Source organism: Hippoglossus hippoglossus, chromosome 6 (genome assembly GCF_009819705.1).
Source record: "Hippoglossus hippoglossus isolate fHipHip1 chromosome 6, fHipHip1.pri, whole genome shotgun sequence".
Taxonomy (NCBI): Eukaryota; Metazoa; Chordata; class Actinopteri; order Pleuronectiformes; family Pleuronectidae; genus Hippoglossus; species Hippoglossus hippoglossus.
Genome location: NC_047156.1, coordinates 13392255 through 13413394, shown reverse-complemented (window position 1 = coordinate 13413394; position 21140 = coordinate 13392255). Strand labels below are relative to the sequence as shown.

General features: G+C 41.7%; 2 protein-coding genes and 1 long non-coding RNA gene across 4 annotated transcripts; 2 read left to right on the top strand and 1 right to left on the bottom strand.

Annotated features, from left to right (window-relative positions):
• Positions 1 to 405: 405 nt before the first annotated feature.
• On the top strand, positions 406 to 3877 carry ankrd34c (ankyrin repeat domain 34C). 2 transcript variants are annotated; one of them, XM_034588431.1, is made up of 2 exons: positions 406 to 590; positions 1800 to 3877. In XM_034588431.1, exon 2 carries the CDS (start codon positions 1851 to 1853, stop codon positions 3435 to 3437), a length of 1587 nt encoding a protein of 528 aa, XP_034444322.1. In that variant the 5' UTR covers positions 406 to 590; positions 1800 to 1850; the 3' UTR covers positions 3438 to 3877. The 2 variants fall into 2 exon arrangements, with proteins under 2 accessions (XP_034444322.1, XP_034444321.1); XM_034588430.1 differs by lacking the exon at positions 406 to 590 and adding an exon at positions 597 to 910.
• Positions 3878 to 10584: 6707 nt separating this feature from the next.
• Positions 10585 to 20681, top strand: idh2 (isocitrate dehydrogenase (NADP(+)) 2). Its single transcript, XM_034588437.1, has 11 exons — positions 10585 to 10852; positions 15313 to 15404; positions 15837 to 16002; positions 16323 to 16483; positions 16597 to 16740; positions 17288 to 17424; positions 17620 to 17771; positions 17883 to 17995; positions 18252 to 18349; positions 18429 to 18521; positions 20263 to 20681. The coding sequence occupies exons 1-11, from the start codon at positions 10735 to 10737 to the stop codon at positions 20345 to 20347; spliced, it is 1359 nt and encodes a 452-aa protein (XP_034444328.1). The 5' UTR covers positions 10585 to 10734; the 3' UTR covers positions 20348 to 20681.
• On the bottom strand, positions 17581 to 20266 carry LOC117763373. The gene is made up of 3 exons (XR_004614148.1): positions 20143 to 20266; positions 18088 to 18093; positions 17581 to 17592 (listed from the first exon to the last, which is right to left on the bottom strand). It is a non-coding gene; the product is annotated as an uncharacterized LOC117763373 (long non-coding RNA).
• Positions 20682 to 21140: the final 459 nt, after the last annotated feature.

Sequence of the window (21140 nt, the reverse complement as noted above, 5' to 3'; positions counted from 1 at the left end):
TTTTATTTTTACGTGTAAAAGAAAAGCACATGATTGTAGCGTTTCTTGCACGAAGGAGAGTGATGGTGATGGAGGACAAATTCCCTTTTTCACAGTCTTTCAGGGGAATTGTCTCAGCTGTGCCCTTTAGTGCGCTGCAGACAGGAAACCTGCCTTTATTCTAACAACACACACTGACGCTCCACACGGTGTGCGAGATGAAATCTTATTTATAGCCCAGACTTTCTATATCCGAGGCATGGATTGAAAAAAAGACACAGCATAACTACAGCACCCGGCGCAAAACTGCCATTCCCCCATTTCCATCATCACTCAGCATCATTTCACTTACAAATGATTGTTATTGCGTAATAATTGAAACACACACACACACACACACACACACACACACACACACACGCACACACGCACACACACACACACACACACAGGCAGATCCTTTACATGTGTTTGAGAGGTATAACACGCTCGGTTTGTTGTTGTCCTGCAGTTATAGCGATCAGGACGGAGGTTTTTTTTCTCATCAGACGCATTTATTTCTGTCGACTCTGACGTCAAGAGAATACACGTTTCATTCAACAGGCAAGAAGGTAAGTTATTTATAGCCCCACAGCATCTCCAGGTTGTGATCCTTGAGTGCGCAGTGAAAGGAATAGTCCCCATTGGACCAGATGTAGTGCGCCTCCATAACAAAAGCCACGCAGCTCATGCGTTATGGTGCCAGAGAGATGCGGCGCCCTGTAACCTAAACTAGGACGCGTTGATGGGAAACACAAAAACGGGGATATCGCGAAGAACTGCCACCAAACTTTCTGTGTCTGAATAACACATTTCCAACCCGATTTCTTCCCTCTTATACAAGACAGAGCACCGGGTACTTTGAGCATGGAAAACCGTCTCCTCCGAGCAGGTAAGAGAAATAACAGACACTAAGTTTCTCTGCGTAATTATATAACTGCAGAATTATAGAAAAACGGATGAGATTGAATTCAACTTTATGTCGTTTTTCTTGCGTCGCTGCTTCTTGTCACCTCATAGAAAGATAATATAGATGACTTGTTTTTACATGTGCCGATTATATTTGCATGTTTGCTTGATAAATAAAATGTCAAATGCAGGATTTAATGGAGAAAGAGAGGACCAGCCCCACACGTTGTACTGGAGCGCGTCTCTGCCTCCAAGTCATGCAAAATGAGAAACACTGACAGCGACTCACGCTGTGCTGTAATTTAACGTCGCCTGTCTGAACAGATGATCCGATGTTTTTTATTGTCATTATTTTTAAATTTAGATCAAAGTAATCACGTTGACACATCTCGTCCCAGTCATTAGATGAACTGGTGTTTTTACGCACCCAAAGGTTGGTGGATGCTTATGTTCGCCGTTCGTTCTTTCCCCATAAATATGGTGGAAAAGCTGCTGTGACAGTGCAATGCACATGGATTTTATTTTATATCCAAACATTATTACCCGATCATCCATCAGTAGTGTATGTCAATCTAACAGGTGCTGTGACCATGCTCTCTCCTGCATGCACGTGGTTTTTCTCCATGTGTATGATCAGTTTCCACTTTAAAAAACATATCATCTCAATCTGGACTTTTGTGTAAATGATGCATTTCCTGTATGATAAATCTGTAGCCTTATAGTAAAAAATATATATATATATATAATCTGTACATTGTGACAGACTGCCACCTGCTGGTGGTGATGGTGGGGATGGGAACAAACAATATGAGTTTGAAATTGCTAATATTTTGTTGTGTGGACTGAACTATACTTCAATGATTTTTTCAAAGGGCTGTGAGCTTTAAGTTCAAAACTGAGAGGATCTGCGATTGGTTTCGGAGATGGCCGACATCCTGGAGCTGCGGACAGATGGAAACTCGCTCCTGAAGGCAGTATGGCTCAGACGCTTGAGACTCACCCGGCTCCTGTTGGACGGAGGTGCCTATATCAATGAGAGCAATGAACGAGGAGAGACACCACTCATGGTGGCCTGCATGTCCACGCACACCGACCAGCAGAGTGTGAGCAAGGCAAAGCTGGTGAAGTATTTGCTGGACAACCAGGCAGACCCCAACATACAGGACAAAATAGGCAAGACAGCTCTGATGCAAGCCTGCATCCACAAGGCTGGACATGAGGTGGTGGATCACCTGCTGAGCAACGGAGCTGATCCGAGTCTGGAGGACAGGAGTGGAGCCTCAGCCCTGGTCTATGCCATCAACGCAGATGATAAGGATACACTGAAGCTGCTCCTGGATGCATGCAAAGCTAAAGGCAAGGAGGTCATCATCATCACCACAGACAAGTCACCTTCTGGTACGAAAACTACCAAACAATACCTGAATGTCCCCCCATCACCAGAGCTGGTTGAGAGGTCCTCCCCAGCATACTGCACCTCTCCCTCTGATATCGATGTTAGTGCATCTCCCACTCCTGAGCAAGAGCAACAAAATACGGTCTTCAGTTTTCAGACAAAGCTGAAAACTTCTAGTTCAGCTGCGAAGCTTGCCAGCGGGCCCACGTCTCCAACACGGCGGCCTGTGAACCCCAAACGTGCACGTTTGCCTCAGCTGAAAAGGCTGCAGTCGGAGCCTTGGGGGCTAATTGCCCCCTCAGTCCTGGCTGCAGCCGCTGCCCATGAGGAGAGTAAGAAATCCAGCTCTGATGACGATGTTGTTTCAGGGGTAAACGGACTCTCTCTGAGTAAGAGATCGGTTTTATCTCGACAGAACAGTGTGGATGGGAAGGAAAGTTTATTCCCACTGGTAGGTGAACAGGCCTGCAAAATGACAACATCACAGTCGGGTCCTTCATTGTCTAAGGCATCATATGAGAGGTCTCTAAACCAGCACCAGCCACTGGCACGGCGCAGTACTGTACCCAACGAGCAGGAGAGCAGCAGCTGCAGCAGTGGAGTAGCCAATCTGAGAGACACAATGCACAGGAGACGTCTTGGGAACGATCATTATGATTCAGACTCACAGCTCTATTCAGACTCTGCGATGTTAGACTCTCCTAAGGTTCCAGTGGAGCGAAGAAAACTAAACACTTCTCCTCTAGCAATGCTGACCAGCTCCAGAGAGTCTCTCGACAGCAACACCAGCACATCCTCTCCCAGCACAGCACGCAGGCGTGTGCCCGGCCTCCTGGAGAGGAGAGGCTCGGGCACGCTGCTGCTGGACCACATCTCTCACACCAGGCCCGGCTTCTTGCCCCCTCTCAACGTCAACCCCAACCCTCCCATCCCTGACATCGGGGCCTGCAAGCCCTCCTCACCTCTCTCCACAGGTATTAGATCTATAGCTCCAGTAGCACCGACCACACCAAAGAGAGGCGGCCTCAAGTCCAAGAAGAAACTGATAAGAAGGCACTCTATGCAAGTGGAGCAGATGAAGCAGCTTTCGGATTTTGAAGAGCTGGCTCATTAGTTTGTGACATGATTATGCAGCACGGTTTGTGGGAGTAGAGATGTTAACTTGTCAAAAAGTACGTTCACAGGTTCAGTTCACTCAGCCGTCTAGATGTTGAATAATGTATCATTTAGATTTTTACACACACAGATATATATTTACATATATAGATATATATGTACATGTTTGTGTGTTTGTGTACTTGTACTTATATCTTTGTGAGGATCCTTTTTGAGCCTAGACCTTACGGATTGAGGACATTTTGGAAAAGTGAGAAACTTTCAGCTGGTTGTCACTGTTACTGTTAAAGGGTTAGACTTGCTTTCAGGTTTAGAGTTAGAATTAGATGTAGATTAGTTGAAATGGTTAAAGTTATGGAAAGGGGCTGGAAAAATACATCATACCAATGGGTTTCCTCACTATGATAGAAGTAGAAGAATGTGTGTGTGTGTGTGTGTGTGTGTGTGTGTGTGTGTGTGTGTGTGTGTGCGTGTGTGTGTGTGTGTGCGTGTGTGCGTGTGTGTTTTGAAACTGAGCAATATAGATAGATTTCCTCCCTGTGCTACAACCAACCTGAAGGATTATCATCTTTTGACTTCACAACATCTGCTGTATATGTGTTACAGTTTTTGAATGTAAATGCCAAGACGTGGTACTTTTCCTCTGATCTAGCTCTCTTACATGATAACGTTATGTGTATGGAACACACAGGGTCCATTTGTAGCCAGTAGGCCTCTTGGGTGCACTTTGTCCATATGTAATTAGCACAATTAATGGACTTTCATTGAAAAAGAACAAAACACGTGATGCACTTGTCCGAGATGTAGCTTAGAGTAACATGAAATTTGACTGTTTGTAGCAAATTTGTACAAAGTGCCTTCAAGATGAAGGAACTTAAACAAAAGAGTTGACAGATACATTTAATGTATTAAGATTGTTTTTCATTAATGATGATGTAACCAAAATGTGTTTTATGTCGATGTTGTTGGTTTCACATGGAACAAAATGACCACTCAGAATACATGTGATGTGAATGAATGAACTACATGCCTTAAGAAACAGGTAAACCAATGGGCTATGTATAACAGCACTTTATCGCCCAGGAGTAAAAAAAAAAAAGAACTCAAAATAGTTGCTATAAACAGTGTTAAAAAACAAAAGCACATGAAATTCTTGATGAGTTCAAGTAACACTGAATGACATTTGACCCCTCAGTCGTCGGAGACATTGGTGAAACATGTCAATTGAAATGTCATTTCACGCTAATGGCAATCAAAACTAAAGATCATACAGCTTCCATGTTACTTACCTGTGAAGCCTTGCTTCTGTTTAGGAATTAAAACATGATTAAATGGATAGTATTTTTGCTAGTAGGTTGTTGTATATTCTGAATAAATGTCTATAACTTGTGCATTTCCCTTATTTTTGTATTTGTTTATTCAATTGTCACATTAAGTGGGACCTCAGCTGCTACAGACCCTCATTAGAAAGAACACCAGTGTTTCCTCAGGCCCCTCGGAGGTGCATTCGTGCTGCAAGATGACGATCGTCATCATCATCATCAGTGTCACTGTGATTATGTCGGAGCCACCGTAGAGGCACTCACATCCTGCAGCTTCTTGGCAGCTCCATCATCCAGACCCTGAGGGGCTGCTGCAGTTTCAGGGGCACAGTCGCTGTAATCAGTGCAGAATTTAGTGTTAAACATGAGACTCGACCTGTTCCCACTGTGCTGATTCAATCACAGGAACAAGATATGGTGATGAAAGAGGATGGAAATCACACGGCCACTTAGAATACTCTGATACTGCAATTTTGTCCAATATGAGAGTAATTCAGATTATTCTGTGATAAGAAATATGAAGATATTTGGCTCTCTTTGGAGGACAATATATTCACATCAGTATTTTCTATCTATTCACATGATCATCAATAACCTTCAGTTTATTGAATGTATGAGTAGTTAGGATCAAAATGTGTGGATGAAAGGGTGTAGACAACCTTTTTTAATTCCCACACAGCAAAATTAACACAAGTGTCAGTCGAGCGAATGACTAAACTGCTAGAAAGCAGATTAGTTAAGAGTCTGGATTCTGTCTGCTAGAACAAAATACTCCTGCCGCGCTACACAAATAGACAAACTGGATAAAGTGCCTGAAAGCTCCATATTGACAATTGCATTTGTGCAGTGTGCATTTCTAAATATATATTAACAAAATAAATGTCTAAGATGGGTCCCTGATCTTGAAGTCCTGTCCTGAAAAGGATCCCTTTTATCCCTTGTAAAACATCCATCTCACAATGTTAAAGAAAAGCTTTAAAAACATATCCTGGACCTGTACGATTTAATTGGTTATTTCCCCACAACATCCTTCAAGTTTTGTTGAAATCTGTCCATTAGTTTTTGTGTTATGTTGCTTTAACAAACACACAAACCAACATACAAAAAGACAGGGGTGAAAGCACAACGTCCTTGGCAGAGGTAACAATGGTTTTAAAGCTGCACTTATCGTTATTACTACAATAACAATAGATGCAATAATTTGTATGAGAAATGTGGATGGTTTTATTTCGGATCATTATTTTACTTTTCTGGGCTGCAGCCCTGGTCTCATCACTTTAGTTTCCACCTGTATCAGGCAGCTGTTCTCTGTTGTCAGCTCTTGATGAACCCACTGTACATTTCCTGTCCAGCTCATACCAACAGACTGAGGAATCACACAAATAGTTGGTGAAGACTTGTGAACACAGTGGAGCATGTGGCAGCTAGAGTCAGTGGACAGCAAAAAGAAGTGACAGGAGAGTGAATACAGGCCTCACATTCATCAGGTGGAGGGAAACATGACTCTGAATCAGCAGCGATGATGCTCTGTGTCTGCTGGCTGTGTAAATGTGTTCACCATAACATACGGTGACGTCAATATTCACTTTGTTCCGCTGCCTCCAAGTGACCAAAAAATGTAATTTTAAGGATATATTACATAAATGGTACATGTTGCTACCTTTATTTATGTATAATTAGACAACCACAAATAGACCTGTGGCTATATAATTTAGCTCAAGACTAGAGAGCAGTCACAGGAAGGAATGGGTGGTAAGACCACAACAGCTTTATCATTATTATTATGATTATTATGATTATTATTATTATGCCATTTATGAATCATATTAGCACTAGTCTAGGTATAGTATGCCAAATATCGATCTATCTATGCAGCACATTTGAATAAATTAAATGAACATTTAAATATGTCAACACATCTTAAACATGTGTCCTACACTGATTGCCAGACTTCTTTCCTGTCACTTGCTTTGGGATGCAATCGTGTGCTTTACATATCAATATGATTGAATGAATTACATATTTTATTGATTATTATTATTATTAATAATAATAATAAGATTATTATTCAATATTATTATTAATAATAATAATATATTATTATCATTATTATTATATTGATTCTCATATCTCATGGATGCATGTGGGTGTGTCCCGTGTATCACTTGTCAGCAAATATTCTGGGGACAGTAAAGTTAAAGTAGAAAATAAATTGCATATAACGTTTCTACTGGAGATAATATACAAAAAGCAATTTCAACTGACCCTCCAGCAGAGGTCCCTAGAGACTCACTATCACAGCCTCGGGGTGCCTTCTAAAGGACTCCAGTAGATGGCGCAAATGCATCACAATCAGGCCCCAGAATCAGTTATATTTTTTCACATCGCACAGTTAACAATCAAGTCTGAGAACCCAGACAAAGTACTTTATATAGCATCAAATTATATCCTAAACTCCTGCAAGCAAATGAAGACGTGTCTCTGCTACTGTACGATCGGACAAAAGATAAAACCAGCAGCAGCAGCAGCACAGACATGGCAGTAATAATAGCATCACACCCACAGATGTGAATTAAAAGCCTGATCAGAGCTGCAGCTTAGCAACTGACTCTCGAAATAAAGCATTTAGTCTGTTGAGGGTAAAAGTTTTGACGTTGTTAAGACAATAAGTCACCCCACCATTGTTCCCACCAAAGTTCAGAGAAAGAGTCTGGACGGGGACTAAATAAGGAGCCGTGTGTTTTCAGGGTGACATCTGAGAGTGACTTTCCTCAGAGCAGCTGAGTGTCTGTGGAGGTCGGCTGCATGTAGACATGTTTACATTCCTCCAGTTCAAAGGTTGCTGTAAAAGTCAAAGGATTATGTAACCGCCGTTGTCCCTTGTCTGACCTCATTTCAGGGACAAAATAAAACAGCTGACCTTCACTGACCTTCTCTTTAATGTTATGAACACAATGTAGAGAATGTTGCTTTACATGCAGTTTGAGACTTTGTATGAGTATTACTTGCTGTGTTTACTTTGGGTCTTTGTTTCAGTGCAGGTCCCCTATTCTCAAATGTAACCACCTCAGAGGTGACCTGTGTGTCTCTGCTGCTGGCTCACCACCGAGCCGATCATGTGACTGCACGATACACTTCCCGGTCCTTCTCCCAGTATGGTAACTTTCCCTTGCTAAATTTAGAGGGCCCTCTGCTGAGGCATTTTGGAACATCCTGTACCAATCCTGCACAGGATTTGGGATCTCAGTCAATTTGGCCATGTCTATCAATGTATGATGTTTACTTCAATTAATCACAATTTTCTAGTGATAAATTGCCTTCTGGAAGGTTTATATTATTGAGAGTATATCTCTTTAGAGAGGCCTGCAGGTTCTGATTTGAATGCATCTCTGCAAGATATACATCAAACAACTCATGTAGATTTGTTTGCACGGTAACAATGGTCTTTTAACCTATTTTAACCTTTATTGTCCTACTGTCTGACTTCACACGGTCACTTCTGCCCCAGCATCCTCCCCTGACTCCCCCTCTACTTCTCACTAACCTGTTGTCACCTGTGGCTCTCTCTCCCTCTCTCTGCCTGTGTGTTTCTGAGTGGATAGAAGTGGGCTGGAGTCGGAGCCGAGTCACACCAGCTGCAGCTCCTCTTCCTCCACCTCCTCCTCATCATCATCAAGCCATTTATAAATATTCCGCTCTGCTACCACCACAGCAAACATCCGTTGGTTATTGTTTTGTGTCGCTTTGTGCCTGTGCAAGATGGTGTCCTGCTCCAGACCTGTTCCTGGTATCCTGACCCTTGTCTCCTCTTCCCTGCAGATCTATCCGCTCGGTCCACGGCTCCTGACTCCAGCTCCTGGCTCCTCGTCTTATCTCCCTGGCTCCCATCATTGTCTCAATATAACAATATGTTTTTTAACTGTGGATGTGTCCTCACTGTGCTTGCACTACGCAAAAGCAATGTATCGATGTATATTGGACGATAATTATTGATGTTGTTTATTCAGATGATGTTAAAATATCACTTTTTAGAGCCCACTGTACTACACTTTGCAGAGCTACTCTATGGTGCATATACAGTCCTGCAAAACTGGAAAAGCATCAGGTGGTATGCAATGACGCATTCATTTTGCTCAAGCTTCCAAGATGGACAAGTGCAAGCCTTATGATTGTGGCTATAGCAATGTGCCCACCTTTCATGCTCTGCTGAGGATAAGTTTATGTTTTGATTAACTGACTCAAATAATGTGATTATAGGGGCCTTAACTGAGACGACACTCGATATTTATCTTGTTTTTGAACAATAGTCTGTCTGTGTTCTTAATCCCTCCTGACTTAAAGTGTGATGTTTTGTCATTTATTTTATTTTTATTCTATTTTCATTTTATACAAACATGGACCTATATGAGACTGAAATAAAGCAAACATTTTAACGTATTGCCCAGTTTTACCAAAACCTGAGAACACCTCATCATTCATTTCTACAGTGTTTAGGAGAATTTGGCTTGTGAGGGAAGACATGAAGAACCTACTGTTAATGTATAAACCCTGGTGATGTCAGACAGTGACTGTAGCCTGCATGGGATCATCCTGACATGAGGAGGTCAGGGTTAACTCTGCCCTGGACTCCCAGCTGTCCGTCTGTAAAAACACGAGGCTGTTTAGGTGTTTAGCTATGTTGCTGCTTTGCTTCTGTCCTCGTTTGTCCCCAGTCACTTTATTTGCCAATGTACAAAATACAAAGTGTGGACAGTCAGCCATGAATAGGCAACACAGTCCAATTTTACAATGCAAGATCAACCAAATCAAATATGACTCAAATGAAGTTAAAAATCAGTCAATTGACATAAAAAACTAACAAACTAAATTAATTATCCAGGTCAATAATCTTATGCAGGGTCACAAAAAGTCATTTTTCAAAGTAAATCAATATGCACTGACTTGTTCTGCTTTTAGTGATGGTTGATGTCCCCGTGTACAAATTAAATCCAATTAGCCTTTTTCACTTTGGTGTCTTACAGAATTAGCGTGTTCGCTCAGGTTTTCTCATTTCCATCACTGCCAATCACAGCCGGAACAAATGAAAACCTGTGTCTACTGCAGAGTAATCTGACCGGGGAGTGAATACTGAGTGTATCTAATCCTATTGCAGATGCAGACAAAAGCCAGACAAGCAGAAAACGATCTTTACTGCCAATAACTTAAAGGGATAGTTCAGCTAAAAATGAAAATTCAATCATTATCTACATATATTATTGGGCTTATAGACACTTGGATGACACCACAGGAGCAGTATGGAATTATGTTTGAAGAATTGGTCACCATTTACTTCAATTGGATCGGATTTGGCTGCAACGCTGTTTACCCCTGAAACTCCAGAAGTGTTGTGTGGACTCAAACACTTCCCTCATCCCTCCATCGGCACAGTGGTGAGTAGATAATGAGTGCATTTTCAGTTTTTGGGTGAACCATCCCTCCAACAAGTTGCTATTTTCCAAGCTTTTTTTGGAAACACACAATGTGCTTGAACAAGGATCGATTGCCAAATAGACTGAATGATGTGTGGCTTTGCTCAAAGCTATGGAGCTAACTGTAAACAATGAATGACTTTAATGTGGGTTGTGCATGGATGTTGGACATATAATTCCTCCTCTGTGTAAACTGTGGGCCCTGATTCAAAAACAATCCTTGACTATAATATAACATAATGATTAGTTTGGTTTCAAACTCCTCTGATCTAACACAGGAGCGTGTGGAGCTTCTCCCCGGGCCTCCCACGGGTCCTCCTCTCGGTGTCTGAGTGACTCCTGACGTATGCTCGGCGCGTCCCGCCGGGGAGGAGGAGGAGGAGGAGGACGGAGGAGGGCGGCGCCGCGGCTCACTTTATTTTGGGGAGCCTCCGGTCGGTTTGCCCTCTCTCTCCTCCGAGCTCCGTCGTGTGTTGACCACTGAAGTGACTCGGGCCGCGGCGTCATGGCTGGATATCTGAAAGTAGTCAGCTCCCTGTCGAGGTCTGCCGCCACCGCTTTCTCCCGGAACCCCGCGGTGCTCGCTCCGGCTGCGAACTGCCAGACTTCGCAACAAAGAAACTGTGAGTGGAGAACCGGCTTTCAGCGGCAGCCGCCGTGATATTAACGCCAAACAGATGTACTTGTGTTTAAATAGCCCTTTTCTACGCTGCCCGGGTTGTATTTGTCCAGCTAGAGAGCGGCTAGCTGGGAGTCCGTTAGTCCGGAGCTAACGCAGCTAGCACGCCAGGATGCTGCCGCTAGTTTGAATGGTTTCCTGAGCGCCGGGGGCTCTAAACTCTTTAATGGAGGCTCTTTGGCTCATCGAGGGGCACGTTGAGCAAAGGTCGAGAAACACGAGAGCCGACTCCGAGGCTGTGAACCCCGACGAGCCGAGGCAGAGCCGCCGTCTTTGTCTTTTTCTGCTCCGTCTAAAGTTTGACTGAACAGTTGACGGCGATGTGCAGCTGCGCGGTTTTTTAGAAATGAATGAAACACCGGTTACATTAAACCCATGGTGGACGCTGAAGGGGCTTCGGGAGTTCACTTCCCGTTTCCCGTCGAAAGAGAAGGGAACAGATCATGGAGGGGAATTAGCAACCCCCCCCTGAAATAACAAAAGCAGCGGATGAGTCAAATTGGTCTTTTTTTGGGGGGGGGGGTCGTGTGAGGACGTGTTGTCGCCCGTCGCTGGGCCCGATCACACGGTAAACACATCGCTGTTAAACCAGGTCAAATGATCCGGATCACACATGATGATCTGCTCTTCAGCCGTCCTGACATTAACACGACTCTGCCCTGGAAAACTTTCGACAAGGTCAGCCGCCGCATACGAGACTCCGCTATACCGAGCAATGGCTGCCGCAGCTTTAGTCTGTCCTACATAATATTTTCCGTCTGGCTCAGCTCCAGACTTCTGCCATGCAGCTATTCGCATTTCACCTCATATGACCGTTATATATACAGCGTTTAACTGTAAAACCTCCCGAGACTTTATCTTTAACCCTTAACGCTGCCTCCCAAGGTTGACTGGTCTTTTAAGGACACCAACCAAAATTAGTTTTTTTGTTTTTGTTTCTCTCTGAGATTTGGAGCAGGGATCCAGGTTCATCACGTGGGCTCTGCAGACATTTTTTAAGATCTCCTGCAGCCGGGATTTGCAGCCCTACAAGTCCTGGTGTTTCAGTAGATGCGAAACCAGACTAGCACCAGTGGTTTGTTGATAAAGCAGTGGGCCAGTTGAAGGGCACTTTGTGATCGAGGCAACATGTCATTGAGATTTGAAGCTTGTCTTTGGTGAAGTTTGCACTCACAGATTTGTCTCAGGCAGCGCAAACAACTAATTTTGTTAAAGTGACATGTGCTGATCTTAAATGCAAATTAAACAAATCCTTTAGATATCGGTGTACAATCTGTTCAAACACTCGCCTGTCAGCTCTGTCACTACGTTCCTTAAGTTTTTAATTCAGAATTATCTGCAATATCAATCCTACCAAAGACAATGTCGATTGCTTAATGTTATTGCAGCCACAATTCACACGGCGTTCGCTGCAATTACACGGCCTTTAAAATTTCACACTGCTCGTAAAACTGAACAGCATGCCATTTCCTGGCTGTGGATGTCTGTAGAGGAGAGAGAGTACAAAGCCCTTGTCAGTCTGCAACTCTAGCTTGTAAACTTCAAAGTGTTGCATTTGTTTCTCCTTTATGGCAGAACAGTTCAGTAGCAGCTTGTCATTTTACTCGACCTTACGCATGCCTTTATTTGGTGTAGGATCAAAACTGAACTGGTTTAAGGCTTGCCTGTCTTTGTTGATGGTTAACCACAGAGGACACGCAGCCAAAGGTTGTTCCGGTCAAAACACTCATTATTTTAAATTACCCTTGACAACTTGGGCCAAGTTGAGCACATAGTAAATATCCAACCGCCCCAGCTCGGGTTTTAAAATTAGTTGACAAATACCGCCTGGTACAAACCGGGTATTTAAAACCACTAAATGCTCAAAGTTGGCAGCGAATGTGGGGCCAGGTGGTTAAGTCTTGTTTACTTGTTCTTTCATGAGTTTCCTGCATTTAAACCACAATTTGTTTTTTATCGAACTACATTTAGTTCAATTATTTGACAGCTGATTTGAGATTTGACCAAAGTTAAAGATTGAAGCATCTAAGAAATATGATTATTAGAATAATTGAGCGGTTTAGTGGGGAGACGTGTTTACACTCAAAAGCAGGGTTTAAAACTGCTTGATTTAACCACTGACCTCAGGCATTATATTTCAACTAGTACACAATCTTTTTGAATGATACCTAGTCCTATTCAATAGTAAGTGTAGACTAAAAGTGGTAGGTTTCTGTATTTTCCTTTTACTATTTGTTTAACCAAAAGACCTTGCTGCTGCCAAGCTACCATTGCAATAGGGGAAAAAACCCTTGCAGACCTATACTCGATGCATGTGCGAATGATGTGGCAGGCCGGCCCACATGACTTTGTTTCAGCTCACCCTTCAGCCTCCAGTTGGTTGATATGCTCCGAAGTTACATAACCTACTCAGCTCCCTCCTGCGCTCCCCACCCCCATCTCCCCTGTGATGGCTGATTCCTGTTTTAGCAGATGTAGGTTAAAATCAGAATAGATGTTAATCACTAATCCATGTCATGATGAACCGCTGCAGAGACTCATCTGGCCCTGTAGCCTGTAGTGGATAGAAAGGACAAAACCTGTTAATGAATTTAGAAGAAAAAATGCAGTTTATGGTCAAGGAAAGCTCACTGGCAACAATGTGCCAAACAAGCACCTGATGGGGGAAACGGGTTGAGTGATGAGTGAACTTTACCCTCATTGTGCGCAGAGTGACATTCAACACCTGGTGCTTCTTTCTCAAGTTCACATTGCCTAGCAACCTTAGCTAGCTAGACAAACCGTAACACATAAGTTTTCTTTGTGACACTTCGGGAGACTCTGACGTGCCGCTGGTCATACAAATTCCAGCAGACTATCGACGTGCCTGTGAACCCGTCCACATGCTTTTGCGTAACATAAAGGTCACATGTTGGCTATGAGGTTATTTTCAGTGCTTCATGGTCGTTTATCTGTTCATTGCAGGGCTCATGTTACATGTCTGGTGCATTGGAGCAGAGCACGAGCTGTTTTGACAGGTGCTACTAAGGCTTCAGAATCTCAACTAGGTCAAATGCATTCACTAACCCACGTGGATGTTTGACTTTTTATTAAATTCATTGAAAAGCTTGTAGGAAAGCTAGAAATCTTATTTTCCTTGCATTATCGTGGGAAGGCTTTAGTAGCAGTGGTGGGGGGGCATTAACTTGGCTGGGAAACCTGAGAGTCACTTGATCCTCTGCACCTCCCCCTGTACTTTTCTATTCACTGGAAAGATTTTTCTGGCAGGACACTCACACACTGAGCAGAAAGAGAAAAGATAGCAATTATTTAGAGATACCAGTGCATGTTGATGCAATTGGAAAGCAAAGAAGTGATCATGCTTCCTAAAGTCATTGTTCGCTTGAAAATATAGCACACTTGGTTATATATCCATGTTTTTAAACTTTAATGCAAGTAAGAAATATTATTTTTTTTTAAGGCCTTACACAGACTTAAACCATTCATCATTTTGGCAAAAGTATTTGAGAAAACTAGAGTTTAAATTGATATTTTCACATTTGCCAAATGTAAGTTATAATTAGAACAGCAACTACAGATTAAAGGTTTGCTGCAAAGATCTTGGCAGTAAGTCCCTTTTATAAAGCAGTGTTAGTGGGGCCTGATTTGTTTGTGTCACATGCACACAAATGCTCAGTAGTGCAGTATTTGAATAGAAACAAAAAGAATACTTAAACAATTACTTTGTTTAGAAATACAAAATGTAACCTTTGTGTTTACAAGGACACTCCACAACCTGCCTGTTCATTCATGTTCAAAATAAATCTTCAATATGTTCATATATGAAGGGACCAATGTTTGTTTTTGGTTTACTGATTATATTTAGTCTATAAACTCCAAATGCAATACAATTTAAATTGTAAGTCAGTTGGCTGGTCTTGTCAGCACCATGTAAAAAGTTATTAATGATATTAACATGGAAATTATGACCGTAAGTCCTGAGTGGAGCTTTAACAAGTAGTTGATAATTAGAATGTCTGGGCAATAACTATTATCAAATTGTTAAAAAATCCAAAGATTTGCAGATATTTTTTGATACTTCATAGGCAGACTTTTTTTTTTTTTTTTTTAAGTGGCAGCAATGATAATATTCAAAAAACTAGTATTGAAGAGAATAATCAATTGTGGCAGGCCTATTCTAAGACTCAGATACTATCTGGTGAAAGGAAACAGGAAAAAGAAAACACTGCCTTTCCTCTGCAGATATCCTGAAAACAGGATCTCTTCCTTTTTGTCTTCTTTCCAATCAAATATCGTTTCCTGTGTTATTTATTTTCTTAGCAGTATCCAATTGTAAAATAGATAAGCATTTTGATGTGACTGAAATCCAATTTTACCTGAACCTTCTGCATGTTTGATTGACAGATGCTGACAAACGCATCAAAGTGGCCCAGCCGGTGGTGGAGATGGACGGAGACGAGATGACCAGGATCATCTGGGAGTTCATCAAGGAAAAGGTGATAGAGTGGTTTTCAGGGGTGGCAGGGTAAACACACAAACACGGGTGTGATTCTCAGAGGAGGGCAAGCCCACGCTGTCTGCCTCGCCGGTGTTATTTATTTATTTTTTAGCACAGACTGACCCGTTGATATGAAGATTATATATGAATGATGGGGGAGGGGCATCTGTGGTTACATTTAGTGACTGGCTGATTGCCTTCAGGAGTAAGCAGATGGTGTGTTGGCTCGGGGGTGCGTAGAGAAGCATGAGATCAAAATTTTCTTTTCTCTCCTTATTATCACGAGTAATATTGTACTGTAAAAATCAAATGATCCCAGAATGTGTTGCGGGATGGTCTTTCTGTTCAGTCTCATGAAAAAAAAGTTGAAAGTGATTAGATAAAGTTGTTGAGGCTAATTCTTGCTTTGTTTTTGTTTGTGGTCTTTTAGCTCATCCTTTCCAATGTCGACGTTGAGCTGAAGTATTATGACCTGGGTCTTCCGTACCGTGACCAGACCGACGACCAGGTCACCATCGACTCTGCCCTGGCTACTAAGAAGTACAATGTGGCGGTCAAATGTGCCACCATCACCCCCGACGAAGACCGAGTGGAAGGTAGACTATGTGCTTTAGACTCGTTGATTTACCGAATGGAATATCAAATTACATCTGCAGTGAAAAGTAATCAAAATGTCAGGGAGTGAGGCTTGTTAGAGTTTGTGCTTTACTATCAGGACATGAATAAAAGCCCAGTCTGTGTAATCACTTGACTGCTTTAGAGACAGAGTCTCACCAAATACTATGCAAGTCATCTCCCATTTTACTTACTGCATACAATTTCTTCAGTGTGATCCAAAATATTTGACCGGCAGTGCATGTTGAGATAAAGTGAATGTTTGGTGGCATTCTTCTCAAAGTAATTTCTATGTCTATAGAGTTTTCCCTGAAGAAGATGTGGAAGAGCCCCAACGGAACCATCAGGAACATCCTGGGTGGCACAGTCTTCCGTGAGCCAATCACCTGCAAGAACATTCCGAAACTTGTACCAGGCTGGACGCAGCCCATCACCATCGGCAGACACGCTTTCGGTGATCAGGTGGGTCTAAAGAGAATTTCACGTCTTTTTAAAAAATTACTTAAATTAGGTATTTTCAGGATTTTTGTCAAATAACTTAAAGTTGATTTAAACTTCCTGTGTTTCTTCTACAGTACAAAGCAACAGACTTTGTTGTGGACCAGCCCGGCAAATTCAAGATGATCTTCACACCTGCCAATGGCAGTCCAGGCAAGGAATGGGAGGTCTATGACTTTCCTGGTGGTGGCTGTGGAATGGGCATGTACAACACAGATGAGGTGAGTGTACACTCAAAAGGATGAGGCTGGAGATGCTCTGTCAAAATACAACCCTACCACAACAACACGTTTATCCAGTTCAATACAACCCTAGATTTGTATTGGACATGTTAATTTTGAAAAATGGTTCAGGAATAAATAGGTAAACAGTTTGTGGTAAATTTCCTTTGCATTTGTTACTTTGAAAATATTCACAAAACCTTTCTTGAAGCTCACATTCATTTAGTTACTACCTATGCATTTATCCGCATATGACTGAGACTACTATATGTAAACCTGTTTTTATTTTAACACTGATGCTTAATGAACCTAATGTCTCTTTTGAATTCTGCCAACACCTTTTTAAATACAACTTAAACAGCAGTCGTAAGCAGTAGACCAACCGGCTTTGCCACTGTTATGTTTGCCTTCGTCAGAGGGTCTGTTTGATTTAACAACATCAGAGGTCATCGTAGATAACTTTCAACTTGACAAGGGGAAGGTTGTTCACCTCTCGAGTACTGATAAAACCTACAGTAGTCACAAACTGTGTTTTTTCTCCCAACAGTCTATCACAGGCTTTGCACACAGCTGCTTCCAGTATGCTATTGGCAAGAAGTGGCCCCTGTACATGAGCACGAAGAACACCATTCTCAAAGCCTACGACGGCAGATTTAAAGACATTTTCCAGGAAGTCTTTGAAAAGTGAGCATCATCTGTCTCTGGTCCCCTTTTTGTGGCACAAGGAAACTGTTATGTGTTTTATCTTTGTTTTAGAAACATGAAGATTATAGACACTATTATAGATAATTGGGCCACATTCATTTTTAATTTTGTAATTTTTTGTTTAACATTTTAAATAGCCAAATGTAACTCTAATTTATTGTGTTTTCTTTACAGGAACTACAAGCCTGAATTTGACAAGCTGAAGATCTGGTATGAGCACAGGCTCATTGATGACATGGTCGCCCAAGTGCTGAAGTCTTCTGGAGCCTTTGTGTGGGCCTGCAAGAACTATGACGGAGATGTTCAGTCTGATATCCTGGCACAGGGTGAGATGCTGTTTGGAAAACTCTTTTACCTCTTAAGAAATAATGTCCTTACAAAATACTGAAACCCACAAGATCCTTAACATTTTTGGCACATTTTGTTTCTTGTTTTAGGCTTTGGCTCTCTGGGACTGATGACATCAGTTCTCGTTTGCCCTGACGGCAAGACCATCGAGGCTGAGGCTGCCCACGGCACCGTGACCAGGCACTTCCGCGAGCACCAGAAGGTCAGTAACCACGCAGCTCTGTATTGGGAACATTTCAGCTGAGCAGTGAGACTGAAAATGTGAGAAGCCAAAATATCACCTGGCAAGGAGACTGTAATCTGTGGCGTTATACTGCCATCATGTGGCGAAAATAAGGAAGGACAAGTTTACACAGATGCCTGCAATTAGTGCATGATCAATGCTCTGCAATCATTATTTGAATGAATACCGGTCGTGTAGTTAAAACTCTAACATTATCCTCAACTGTAATTTTTAGGGAAGGCCGACCAGCACCAACCCCATTGCCAGCATTTTTGCCTGGACCAGAGGCCTGGAGCATCGTGGCAAACTTGACGGCAACCCAGACCTTATTAAGTAAGAAGTGTGATATTAAAGCAAACACACTCACCTTTTGAGGAGATGAACATTCTAAATATGTGTGTTTGTCTTGCAGGTTCTCCCAAACACTGGAGAGGGTGTGTGTTGAGACTGTTGAGAGTGGTATTATGACCAAGGATCTCGCAGGCTGCATCCATGGCCTGCCCAAGTAAGTTTATTTCTAGATTAAAACTTTAGTTTTACATTGCAGCTGTTAAGGTAACATTGACTTCTCTAACACGTAACTTACTAAGATGATGACGGTGATGATTATTTACACTCAGTAGCCATTTTTATTAGATGGTCTTGAGCATGAGTTCAGTAATATGCTGGACATATCCAATAGGGATCTTTATCCTCCGTGTCAGGCAGCACATCCACGAAGGCACAGTCGACGTGTTCAGACACATTCAACATGTAGAAGTCATCAGTTTCAAACCCAAATGTCTTGGGTGAGTGCATGGTTACAAAAATGGCATATTTTACCTGGGAGACTTCTGAAGGTGTAAGGAAGCATCTGGCCCCAGAGACGCTGAAAATAAAGAGTGGAAAGCTCTTGTTACCCGTGGGACATCACACCTAGAGCATGTAGAATAACAAGTATGAAAGAAACCAACATGGATATGCACTCATCAGGCACCTGTAAGCACTGAAAATGGTTTGCATGTAAATATTAAAAGACAAGTGTTATTAGAAATGTTATATTTTCAACAATGTTTTGGAGAAAATGCTAAGCATACCCTTAGTTACAATCCTTTGTAATAGTGAGAATGTGCTTCTGATGATGCTGTTTGCATTTTGAACCATGGCTTGTTAAATATTGTATCGGCCATTTTTCACTGCTGAGATTTTATACACCAAACAATTGAAAAAGATTAGCGGTAAATTTATCAGTGATACAAATAATCTTTAGGTGCAGGCTTAATTTATAAAGTGTGTATCTATTTAGTTGATGAGTCATGTTTATGTTTTGGGACATCAAGTCCATAATTGCACACAAACATGAATAATTTGGGACGTTAAGTGGCAGAGTTCCTCCTTTTTAACTTTAGATGAAAATATTCTCTTTCATTAAATCACCACCATGATCAGTCTGAACCTCGTTGGTTCTTACTCCACTTGTGATCTGCTATCATGCAATACATGTCAGTGTATTTGCTGAATAACTCAAACATGACTAATACTGGGGAAGTTTGTTTGAACATGAGTCCATGGTCAGAAAAAAAAGATTCCTCATTCTGTTGCAAATGACAATGTGGATCCAGGAGACCTTTATTATAATGAAATATTACGCATGTGCATTTTTGCTGATTTCAAATGCACATGAATGAAGAAGAACAAAGTATTGCCAGACTGTTCGACTAGATGCAGGTACAGATTGAATATTTTATTCTTTAAACGTTCTATTAAACCCTTTTATCAAGGGTTAGGTAGCTCTGGTGGAGGTGTTGTTGTGCTCACCATCTTGTTTCTGCACATGACTGGTATTTGTTCTAGATTATCAATAGTTGTAGTGGCCTGTTTCCATCTTTTTCTTTTTAGCATCTTTTTTATTTATTTTTTTTATCCATGAAGGTTTGAACCTCACATATGAGCCAAATAATGAATGTTACTTTTCTTAATGACACTACATTTCTGTAGACACATGTAAATACAGAAGGACATTTATTTTTTAAACAATGCAGCTGTATTGTTGTCCCAAGTCATACCACGTTTAATTAAGATGCAAAAATCAAGCATCAAAACCAAATATTCAAGTCATTAGAAGAACTGTTACTAACAGCAATAACGATGCTAAACCCCCCCCGATTATATAAAAATCTCACTGATTGTATTGCTATTTATTTTTTTGTTTCTTGTAGTGCAATATTGAATTTTCTCATCTGCTCTCTCCTGTCTTGCCTTCTCAGTGTCAAGCTGGACGAGCACTACGTCAACACCACGGACTTCCTCGACGCCATCAAGACAAACCTGGAGAAAGCCCTCGGCAAGTGAAGGACTTGAAAGAATATATAGTTCTCCTGGAGATGGCCATGTCACTCCTGTTTTTGTACCTCATTTTAACTTAAAAGGTCAATAAATCCACTTGCACTTCATCTGAAGGAAGAAGAAAAAAGTACTGTTTATAGGGTTGTGTAGTGCTCTGTTAGGTTAGTCAACAGTTGAGAGTTGTCCTTCCACCTGATGCCTCCCTCACGATCTATCCCACTTGTTTGCAAGGTTTTATTTTTGTAATGTGAAGTACTGTATTCGATTACTGTGTAATGCCTTGGGCAGGACTGAATCCTATGTCAAACATTTGCCAATAAATCCCTTGTTTGACCCATTACTAGTGTTTTTTCTTTTAGAACAAACAAATGCTCGGCTTTTTTTAAAGGTAAATAAATTTATTTTTTTACAGTATTGTCTGGTACACAACATTGTACATACATTTCTATCCACATCATCTCCACACTAATGTCTAATACAGAAAGCCATTTAAGCATGTTTCCCTTTGTAGCATCACTAAAACAGTGATGGAGTGAACACAGAAGCTGAAAAAATGCACAGAAAGTAGCATTTTTATTTTTAAATGCGCTATATCGACATTGCGAATGGATACCTTGTTTCAGGTTACGAGTTTGAAAAGCTAAGCACTGGGGAAACTGAATAGATTGAGCATTTCCCAAATCATTTTCCATGAGGTCCATGGCCCTGTCACATGTTGGGAGGTTGTCGTTCATCACTTGAGACCAGAGTACAGCATGATGGATGGCACGCTCTCACAGACACACTGGGGCACTTAATA